Here is a 12,306-nt window from a genome sequence, read left to right as displayed (position 1 = left end):
AAGATCTGTGATCTTTCAGACACAAGAACATTCATGGGATTCTGATGTTGAGGTTCTAATGATGATGAGTTGAGCATCTGATGTAGGAGGAGACGATGAAACTCCACAATTTTTATTACAAAAATGGTAAGCTTGAGAATGTCACTGCAAGACACCCGAGTTCTTCCACTTCATGGATCTCGTGTCGTGTTTGATCATCATGCTGAAAAAGTGTCAGAGTTGCAATGAAGGAAAATTGTAACACTATAGAATACAGGGACGTTCTGGACGTATGTTTCTGACTTTGGGGCGAGAGTTCGCTAGTCGGATGTCCACACGGTTTTGGCTTCTCTTGTGTTTTAAAACATTCACATGTAAACGAAAATTGGATGAAAGTAAATACAGACACTGGAAGAAATGAGCGCGAAAACACCTGAGCCAAAAAAATATCTAGATATCATTTATTTATAGAAATTGTTTCATTCAGTTTTGTTCCATTTGCATTTTGGGACAAACCAAATCCCAAAATGAATGAACATATCAAGATACTTGTTTAATGGTCTTATATTTGTTATCTAATCATCTCCTCATGAGAAACATCAACAAGCGTTTCCTATATCTCTGGTGCTGAGAGATGGATTTGTTTTGCATTGAGACTCTGCAGCAGGTCATCGGCGCTAAAGGAGGAAGAAAGAGTGCTTGGTTTGAGGTAGTGGTTACTTCCTGTCATGTTCATTTCCTAATCGGTCTCAGCCCAGTGCACAACATTTTGGCCTGTGTGTGTGTGTATGTGTGTTTGGGTGTATGTGTGGGTCTAATTCAGCAAAGAAAATGTTCTGGATTACGTCCACACTGATCGTCTTTATCTCTGCAGGTAAGAGAATGTGTATCCTGGTCCTGATCTGAAACTCTATTGTAAAAAAAAAAAATACATTAAAATGAGAGAAAAGTGTAAAAATAAGAAGTATTACTATTATGGAAAAATCACTATTATGGAGGATGGCCTGGGTTTGTGAAACAAAAAGTACAAAAATTAGAATGTATATAATGTAAGTAGAGCCAAAGGTGTAGAGTTGTAGATTTTTTAAAACAATAAATAAAACATTAAAGCCGACTTTGTGGTAATTTTATGGTCTTTATTTAGAAAGTCATGTCACTCTGGAGGGCTGCTTTCATCATACTGCATGATAAGGAGTGGAAATTACTTAATATTGTCTATCTATCTATCTATCTATCTATCTATCTATCTATCTATCTATCTATCTATCTATCTATCTAAACTAAAAATGATGCAGAGGTCCATTTGTGATTATCTTTCAATTCTTTTTTATTAATATAAATAAATTAAGAAAAAAATATCTGTTTGCAAAAAACAAATTCCAACTACAAGCTGTTTTTTTTCTGTCACTATAACTTATTAATTCTTTTCTCTATAACTTATTATTTCTTTTCTCTTTCCGCTCATAAACTGCCGCTTTCATGAACTGAGAACCGAACTGTCGAATCAGCGGTTTTTTTTAGAGGATCAGTGAGATCGAGAAAGAGAGAGAGAGAGAGAAAGAGAGAGAGAGAAACATCTGAGACTTTAGTAACTTCATTTGAAATACAAAACAGATGCTGAGAACTGGAGAGGTAAAGGAAAGATTAATGGAAGAAAAGGATGAAAAGAATTGCAAGAGGAAATATAAGAAAAGAAACCAGAAAAAAAAGAGGAAGTAAAAATTGGGTAAACGAGTGGAGGGAGAGGTTTTACACTGCCATTGAATTGAAATATGTAAAAGAGAAATGAGGGGCAGAAAGAACAAGCGGAAATAAAGAATAGGGCGAAATGGGCAAAATGGAAAGGGAGGAAAGAATGCAAGGAAAGAAAAGGAATGAAATGAGAGAAACTGAATTGGAAATAAAAAATGTAAAAAGGAAAGGACGTCAAATGGAGGGAAATTTAAGTAAAAAGAAAAGTACTGTAAATCATATGAAATAAAATGAAAAGAAATGGAAGAAAAGGGAGTGAAATAAAATGGAAGAAAGGAAAGAAAGAAAAGAAAAGGCGAGATTTTTGTTGCGTCTCGGTATACAATCAAATTGAAAAAACTCTCAGTAACCATAAAGACAGAAAGTGCAGAAGATCTCCGCAGGCCTGTGAGGCTTCTCTCTGTGACCTGATGATGCAGTGACCCCATGTTCTCCTCCCGCAGTCGCGTACGAGTGCGACGCAGAGTCTACGCTGAATTGTCCCTACGACCCCAAGCACAAAAGTCTGCAGAGAATTTTATGTAAAAGGCACACAAACAATCACAGCTGCTGCAGTGGTGTCACCTTCATGCCAGAAGAAAGAAAACCAGAGGGTCTGAGTGTGGAGGACGATGGAAAGGCCTTCACCGTGTCTATAAACCACCTGTCTCAGGGGGACGGGGTTTACTGGTGCGGCCTCAGGAACGGCACCAACGTCATCATCAAACTGGCCGAGAAAACAATCAAAAGTGAGTCTGATCACAACCACTGCTTCCATTTAACATCCTGTTCTTATCAATTATATAATAATAAAATCCATAAACATCTTTGAAGGCAATTTATAATTATAGATTTTTTTAAATCTATTATTATACATAATCTCTCACCATTCTACTGTCTACTGTACAGTTTTTAAAGAAAGAATATATATATATATATATATATATATATATATATATATATATATATATATATATATATATATATATATATATATATATATATATATATTTAGTACAGTTTCAGCAGAAGACTTAAAGAATTAAATCTGTATTATTATTATATATTGATTTTTATTTTATTTTATTTTATTTTTTTATTTATCCATTATTTGTGTTTTTATTTATTTTTCTTCATATTATTTTTCTTCATATTATTATTATTATTATTATTATTATTATTATTATTATTATTATTATTTTAGGCTCTAGCAGGGATTAAAGTATTCAAAATGAAGTGATTCGATTTTAATTTTTAGGAAATCTTTAAGACAATTAAGCAATCTATTTATTTCAAAAAGTAAATGAAAAAGAAATCAGAAAAAATCATAACGCAAAATGAACAAAATTCTTTTTATTCCCAATTCCAGCATCAAATGTGTTGGTAAACGAAAAAATACTAAATATCTACAATATAAAAAGTTAAATACGATTTAATTCGATTCGATTTTATAGTTTCAGTCCAAACTATAAAAAATAAATAAACAAATGAATGAATTAATAAATGTTTGAATGTGCAAAAATGAATTTTTTAAAACTGGATGGAAATCATTTAAATGTAGTTCTTACAAATTAAACCACACTGAAGAAAAATCACAAATGTATCATTATAATTACATTTTATTTACAAAAATCAAGATGAAATATATGTCCTGATTTTTTTCTCTTAAAAAAAAAAGTAAATAATAATAAAAATTGTCAATTCTGAAGCATATTTCAGGTTCCTTCCACTTTTTCTACACTATATGGATAAAAGTATTGGGACACCTGACTTCCATTCATATTTGCTTCTTCTCAGTTGGCACAAAGTTAAAGGCACACAATTGTACAGGACGTTTTTGGATGCTGTAGCATGAAATGTTCCCTTCACTTGAACTAGAAGTTACAAAGGAGTTACGATACCCCCTGTGTACAAAGCCAGTTACATGAAGATGTGGGTTGGAAATGTGTAAAAGATCTCCTGCTACAGAGCTCTGACCTCAACCCTATTGTGGTGAATGTGAACGCTGACTGTACCTCAGGCCTCCTCACCTTCTCACATACATCAGTCTTTACTTACACTCTTGTGGCTGAATGAACCTCCACAAATCTCCACAAACACACTCACAAATCTAATGGAACATCCACCCAGAAGAGTGGAGCTTATTATAGGAGCAAATAGAAACTAAATGTGGAATGGGATGTTCAAAAAGAAGCCACCAAACTTATGGTCAGGTGTCTACAAACAGCAGCGTAGTAAAGTCTCATTTCGAACGTGTGAACAGGGAACGAGACTGAGGTTCAGATGAGTTTTTATAGTGATGCGAATGTTTCGTCGCTGCTTTAAAGCAGCACACGAGATTACCGAAAACACGTGACGGTTTTCTATCTGTATCACATCCTCAATGTCTTCAAATTTAGACCATCAGATTGTGTAGTGAGAATTCACTCGCTTTTGTTCCTCAGTGGTAAAACTCAATTTGATATATTTATTTTGGAATTAATGAAAAAAGACAAATAAATGAATTTAAAAAAAAACAACGTTAAATGCTAAGAAAAAAAAAATATATATATATATATATATATATATATATATATATATATATACAATTCTAATACTAGTCTGTTCCTAGTGATGGATTTTTTATTTAAAAAAAAGAAAATATAAAGGAGACTCATTAATGTTTTTAAGCAATAATGATTTTGTTTTTGCAAAGAAATCAAATTAAAGAGAAACTTTTTAAAAAGTTAATTTACTTACTTACTTGAAGTTTTTTCAGTGACTCATGCAACTTATTATCATAAGTGTTTATTGAAAAAAATAATAATCTACTACAATTAATTTTTTAGGCTATAGTGAAAGCTTGTCAAAAAACAAAAGAAAAAATTTTTTTTAAAGCACACTTACTTGAATTTTTTTTCAGTAACTCATGCAACTTATTATAGTGAAAGCTTGTAAAAAAAAAAGATTTTTTTTTTTTTAATAAAAAAGAAAAGTGGACAAAAAAGACTACTATTTTGAAGTCCATTATTAAAATTAATCGAATTGTACTTTGCACTTTTATTCAAATGATTTAATACTGATGCTCTTATTCCTTCTATTTAAATACTAATACTTCTAATACTATTTATTTAAAATATAATTTTAAATTATTATTATAATTTTTTTTTTGCTTTCTACTACAAAATATGTGACTATTTAAATGTTGTTCTAGTGTCTTACAAATGTCTCACTTTAAATAAACACAAAACGGGAAACAGTTCGTGGACGCTCGATCACTCGATCAGGGAAATGAAACCCCTGTATGATGTCTGATAGCTTCTACACATCATTTACACAATATGAAAAATTCTGCCAATTGTCTTGTAAATGTTTTATACACTGTATGGACAAAGGTTTGTGGACACCTGGCCATGAGATATGATATGTGATATGTGCATTTCACATTTAGTCCACATTTGCTCTTATAATAAGCTCCACTCTTCTGGGAAGATGTTCCACCAGATTTTGTTGAAATTTGTGAAATTTCATTCAGATAAAATGTTGTTAATAAAGTCAGGTACTGATGAAGGTGAGGTGATGAGGCCTGAGGTGCAGTCACATTCATATTCATTATGTTCAATAGTGTTGAGGTCAGAGCTCTATAGCAGGAGCTCTTCCACTCCAACCCATGGAAAGCAGATCTTCATGAAACTGGATTTGTGCAAAGGTGCATTGTCATGCTGGAACAGGTTTTGTGAAGAGAAAATTTCATGCCACAGCATCCAAAGACGTCCTGTACAACTATTTGCTTCCGACGTTGTGTAAAGTATGTATGTATTAAGTTTTCCAGTGGATTTTGAATTGTAAATTTTTTGTAAAAAAGTTTTCTGAACAAACCCTGGATTTCTGAATCCTTCTACAGGTTCGATTAATTTCGTCTGGAGCATCATGCGCTGGTTGATCTTCGTCCTGCTTGTGCTGACGGTGATCTCGACTCATGTGTGCTGCAGAGGTGAGTGTGGTTTTTAGTTCCTGTTTTCAGATTACGACAGACATGACATTTCTGAGTTTCATGAGCTCTCCATGTTCTGTACCGAGAGACGATTCATCTCGCATGTTAAATCATTTCATTTCTTTCCTTTTACAGGCAAAAAGGCAAAGGTAACCCACATCCTTCTGAGCCTTTCTGCTCCATCTACAAACTTATACATGCATTTTTAACATTTATATACCTATACATATACCTGAAATAACTTTCACCACAACTATCATAAATGAAATAACAAATAAACTACCATGTGTGTGCAAAAGTTTTGGGCAATTTACACTTTTCTTTTTATTTTATTGGTGGACTGTACACAAAGTAAATGTAATTCATTACTGTACTTAAGTAGCTTCTAAACATATTTGTATTTTACTGAAGTATTTCTATTTTGGGAGACTTTTACTTTGAATTTACGACATTTCAAAGTCAAATATTGTACTTTTTACTCGACTACATTTTGCAAAATCATTGGTTCCCTTTTTTATTTATAAAAATGTAACTGGTCAAACATGCAGCGTTCCACCAATCAGAGTCGAGCGCTCGCTCCGGTTTAAAACTCGAAGCTTGGTGTATCTACTGATCACCAACATAATCAACAGTTCGGCGTCTGTTAAACAGAAAATAGAACATTTAGAGAGGAATAAATTATATAGAAACTTAAACTCACAATAACACACGTGACCTTATATACATGATTTTCTTTTTAAGTAGTTGAAAAGAAGGTTTTGGGCTCATGATCATTTTAATAGAAATCAGTGTTTGAGTTATTAATATCATTCTACTAAGATCAGTGTGCTGAGAGTCACATTTGAGTCTTTTTACATAAATTTGATTAAGCAAAGATGATAATAGAAACATTATAGTACTTTGGATACTTAAGTGCATTTGAAGGCAAATAATTTTGTACTTTTACTCAAGTGAAAGTTTGAAGGGACACTTTTACTTTTACTGGAGTCACATTTTACACTACATTGTTTGTGTACTTCGTCCACCACCATTGAATTTAAAAAATCTCTCCAACATACAATTTGTGGAGATAATAGATTTTTTTTAGTGCAAATATTAATGCAGCCGTTTGCTGAAAATATAAAAAAAGACAAAATATAGAGCATTTGGGAGCGAAAGTTTGTACACCATTCCAGTCTGAAACAAATTCTGGAACTTTTTAAACCTTGTGATAACACTCAACAAAATCCTATTATTTATTGATTGTTAGAAATGTGTTTTTAATATTTTTATTTTGACAAAATAGGACATTTTGTCCAAGATCCAGTTGGGGTGCCAAAACTTTTGCATACCCCTTTTGTCATTTTGAGTGGTTTTTATTTAATTTTTTTTTTTCTGAAGAAAGTTTCGAATCTACAACTTTTGTCTGTCATTTTTGTTTCAGGAGTGAGACGTACAAAGCGAAAGGTATCCAGATGGAAAACATGAGATGCTGTTCAGAAGAATTATGTATTCCATTACAAAATATACATGTATTTAGCCTTTATTTAGCTTTTTGCACAAAGTGTATGTTGTTGTGTTCATTATATGATGTAAGTATTGTTAGATTATGATTATTTTGTTCAAAAAAGTATCACCAAAAAAATGTGTATACACTCACCTACTTAAATATATATACATATAGACAATATGGACAAAGGTTTGTAGTTACCTGATCATAAGGTTGGTGGCTTCTTTTTCAGCATCCCGTTCCACATTTATACCCATTTGCTCTTATAATGAGCTCCACTCTTCTGGGAAGATGTCCCACTAGATTTATGTGGGGATTCATTCAACCACAAGGGTGTTAGAAAAGTCAGGTACTGCTGTGGGTGATGTGAGGAGGCCTGGGGTGCAGTCAGAGTTCACATTCATCCTAATAGTTTTGAGGTCAGAGCTCTGAAGCAGGAGATCCTCCAAAGACAACTTTGTGGTAAATGTTTGGAGAAGAACCACATATTGCTGGAGATATCAGGTGTCCAATACTTTTGTCCACCCCTCTACATATGTACACATCGATCAGGCATAACAATATGACCACCTGCCTAATATTGTGTTGCTCCCCCTTTTGCTGCCAAAACAGTCCTGACCTGTCAATCATTAACAGCATTAACATCTTCAGCAGTTTTTTAGCTACAGGAGCCAACATGCATCAGTGAGCCTCGGCCCGTCCACCACCCTGTCGCCAGTTCACCAGTGTTCCTTCCTTGGAGCTCTTTTGATAAACACTGACCACTCCAGACCAGGAACATCCCACAAGAGCTGCAGTTTTGGAGACGCTCTGACCCAGACGTCTAGACGTCACAATTCGTCAAACTCGCTCAAATCCTTACACTTGCTCATTTTTCCTGCTTCTAACATCAACTACAGAATGTTCACTTGCTGCCTGACAGGTGCCATGATGAAGAGATAATCAGTGGTATTCACTTCACTGCTCATAATGTTCTGCCTGTTTGGTGTATACAAGTGACCATGACATTGTTATTGGTGCATGTTTAAAAAATTTAGTCAAAAATCGCAAAAATTGGATTTTAACCAAGTAACTTGAGTAGGGAAAGGCAACAGTAAATCAATCCCTCTGTACAAATCTGCTGAGAAGATAAGATCACACATAGTTCTTAAAGCTGATGGGCTGCAGCAGCAGAAGACCTTTTTATACACAAAACAGGGAAGAAAGAAACCACCGTTCCAGTATGTTTCCAGAACTTAATCCAATGTGTTCGTCCCCTCTTGTATTACATCCTCGAAGTTTCTAACGTAATGCGTGAATGCTTTTCAGCTCATCACGGATGTAAAAAGCGGTCATAAAGAAGACTTTCCGTCAGCTCAGATCAGTTTCACACAATATACACACTTTTTCATTTAGTATTAAGGAAGTTGAACGTTGGGTGTCAATTTCATGTCAAGTCTGATCTCAGATCTTATCACCTGCCTGGTCATCCTCATGCTTTTGAGTAAAAATTACTGTATGTATGGACAGTATGAGGACAGTTACTGACTGAATAAAATCTATTTAACATCGTGTGCTGTGATGATTTTGTATTATAAGGGAATAAAAGCTGTAGCATGTCGTCTATTCTATCCTTTTAGTTGAAACAGCCTCTACTTTAAGATCCCTAATCTAATACCGAACGTTTGCATGCACACAACCCTCGTGCATTACAGTGGAGAAAAATAATTGTGCATATATATATATATATATATATATATATATATATATATATATATATATATGTATATATATATATATATATATATATATATATATATATATATATATATATGTATATATATATATATATATATATATATATATATATATATATATATATATATATATATATATATATATATTTATTTATTTATTTATTTATTATGAAAAGTTTTTTTCATAATCTCTTCTTAATTCTGTCTTCCCTTCAGGATAATTTTATAGCTGGTGGGGATTTTAATTGCACCTTAAGTCCTTAAGTCCGTTCTACTGGTACTGATGCTTCACATTTACAGAGTAGGAATAAACTACATAAAGGACTTTAATGTAACTGATCTCTGGAGGTTTCAATATAAAGCAAGGAAAGAATTTTCTTGCTTCTCATCATCTTTTAATATTTACTCCAAAAATAGACTATATTCTTTATTTAAAAGGCCTCATTGATTGTATATCTAACTGTGAATATTATTTCTCTAGTATTATACACTTAATAACACAGTAAAGACCCCCCTAGATGGTGTCTAAATATAAAATGGTTGCATAAACCAATATTTCTGAATTTTGTAGGATTTGTTTTTTTGAGTCTAATACAAATCCGACCTCCGCTTCAATAAGATGGGAGAATTTAAGGCCTATATAACGATGTTTATAGGACTGTGGTGAGACCTGAGATGTTGTTTGGTTTAGAGACAGTGGCATTGAGTAAAAGACAGGAGGTGGAGCTGGAGGTAGCAGAGCTGAAGATGTTGAGGTTTTCGTTGGGAGTGACGACGATGGACAGGATTAGAAATGAGTTTATTAGAGGGACAGTGCATGTAGGACGTTTTGGACAAGGTGAGGGATTGAGATGTTTTGAACATGTGCAGAGGAGGGACATGGGGTATATCAGTAGGAGAATGCTGAGGATGGAGCCACCAGGAAGGAGGAAAAGAGGAAGACCAAGGAGGAGGTTTATGGATGTGGTGAGGGAAGACATGCAGGTAGTTGGGGTGAAAGAGGCAGATGTAGAGGACAGGGGGGTATGAAGACAGATGATCCGCTGTGGCGCCCCCTAATGGCAAAAGCCGAAAGAAGATGATTATGGCGCAAATGATCAGCTTTACTAGTTCCAAAACCAATAGATCCAAAATGATAAAGTAAAGTATCAAGGATTTAGAAGAAGAAATCCTCAGAAAAGATACTCCTAAACTTCGACAGGAACTTTTGTAACTTGTACTAATAAAGCTGTAGCTAATATAACTACACTCAATCAAACATCTTATGACCCAGGAGATTTCACAACAAACTGATAACCCCAATGATTGATATTTTAAATGAATAATTTAATAACAAAGAACTCCCTTTGTCCATGTGCTCTTCCCTCATAACTTTAATTCTTAAACCAGGGAAAGACCCCAAAACGGCTTTGTAAAAGGTAGACGAGCTTTTCATAGTATACGCTGCCTGTTAAATGTCATACACTTAAAAAAAGAGACCCCCTATACTGGTTTTCTCTCCTTAGACGCCGAGAAGGCTTTTGTTAGGGTGGAGTGGGGCTTTTTGATATCCTGTCTCGTTTTGGTTCTGGTCCTTATTTTAGAAAATGGATACAATTTTATATGTAAATCTGACGGCAGAGATATTGACTAATATAATCTCTAAAACGTTCCAGCTTTCACGAGGAACACACCAGAAATACACACACAAGAAATAAAGATACTGTATAACAGGGGTTACAATTGATAATCTAGATATTAAATTAGCTTTATATGCTGATGATATTATATTATTCCTATCCAATTTATGTCCATCCATACCATGTTTGTTGAGTCTAAATAAAACATCTGGATCTTTCTCAGGCTATAAAAGAAATTAGTCCAAATCTACGATTTTATTTCCTAAAGAATCGGAACGTCTTACGATCCAAACCCCATTTATAAATGCTTATGATGGTTTTTCGGTATCTTGGCATTAAAATAACCCCAGACATATATCAGTTGGCCCCCAATAATTGTAATAACATCACTTATTCATTGACTGAGTGATTCATTAAGCTGTCACTTCTACCTATATCTCAAATTGGACGTATTAATATACTTAAAATGAATGGACTCCCCAAACTCTTGTATCTGTTTCAATCAATTCCACCGCCACAAAAAAGTTTTTCCGATTTATTTTGGTTAAACCAGCGTCCCAGACTGAGGCTCTCCCTTTTGTATTTACCATATGAACATGGAGGGTTGCAGATGTCTAATCTTGAATAGTACTACTGAGCAGTTCAACTAAGAGCACCAATTTTCTGGTTTCATAGATGAAAAGTCTAACCCTTGGTTTACGGATTGAAGCCTCCAGACAACTGTGCTTGAATCTGTATTTGTGCTTGGCCCCCCTACATAAATTGGACCCATTCCCTTCGTTAAAAATACTACTGTGGTATGGTATGAAGTTTTGGAACATCTTGGAGAGGTTCCTCGATTGATCACTATTTTTTTCCCTATTTGGGGTAATATGAACTTGACACCTGGGACACACGATGCTGGATTCAAAATTTGGGCGACAAAAGGTTTCTTTATTGCCGGATCGATCCCCTTTAGAAAAAGGTAATTTAAACCACTTCAATGGGGGAAGTCAAATTTCTATACTTTACAGACTTCCACCAACTGCAAGAAAAATACTGAAGATAAACGTTTCCGTGGTGTCGAGATATAAATAAAAATATAACAGATGATGAGTCTCAGAGTATCTGCCTAAAGGCCCAAACTCAGACGATTAATACGAGATTCACGCTTCTGCAATATAAAAGGATTATGAGAGTGATAGTGACATCACCCCTGAATTACTACACAAATTTAATCCCAACATTCCCGATCAATGTATAATTGTAATTTTATCCCTGGTGTTGAAATTGTTTCCCCCCAAATGCCCTACACTCTATATTTTCCCTGCAACATGCACTTTTACAAGCTCTGATAAGAAAATGTTGATATTCTGTTTATTACAAGCAAAATTTATACTAGCTCATCACTGGAAAAATACAGAAAGCCCTCATTTTAAACAATGCTTACAAGAATGGTCTCATTGTTTGGCTTTGGAAAAACTCATATATTGTTAAAAGAAAACCTGAAACGTTTTTCAGAATGTGGAATCCCTTTTTAAGCTTTTTTTTAAAGGTAGCTGATCCAAATCTATTTTCTGGGTAACTTGAATTAACATATATTAATTTAAGATATTGATGTGCCATGGTTTCGACATTCATGTGTTTATATATATATACACACACACACACACACACACACACACATACAAACACACATATATATATATATATATATATATATATATAGTGTGTATATATTTCTCTCTCTCTCTCTCTCTATATATATGCGCTGTACATGTATGTAACCCCCTTTTTTAT

The 12,306-nt window shown here is 34.0% G+C and overlaps 1 protein-coding gene across 1 annotated transcript; it reads left to right on the top strand.

The window, feature by feature from the left end:
- The first annotated feature begins 720 nt into the window (after positions 1 to 720).
- Positions 721 to 7,530, top strand: si:ch211-102c2.4 (uncharacterized protein LOC568178 homolog). Its single transcript, XM_046841936.1, has 5 exons — positions 721 to 853; positions 2,175 to 2,459; positions 5,594 to 5,683; positions 5,819 to 5,832; positions 7,107 to 7,530. Exons 1-5 carry the CDS (start codon positions 784 to 786, stop codon positions 7,110 to 7,112), a joined length of 465 nt encoding a protein of 154 aa, XP_046697892.1. The 5' UTR covers positions 721 to 783; the 3' UTR covers positions 7,113 to 7,530.
- The last annotated feature ends 4,776 nt before the right edge of the window (positions 7,531 to 12,306 follow it).

The sequence above is a fragment of the Silurus meridionalis genome, chromosome 27 (genome assembly GCF_014805685.1).
Source record: "Silurus meridionalis isolate SWU-2019-XX chromosome 27, ASM1480568v1, whole genome shotgun sequence".
Lineage (NCBI taxonomy): Eukaryota > Metazoa > Chordata > Actinopteri > Siluriformes > Siluridae > Silurus > Silurus meridionalis.
Note: the sequence above shows the minus strand (reverse complement) of the source record. Positions and strands in the feature narration are given on the sequence as shown.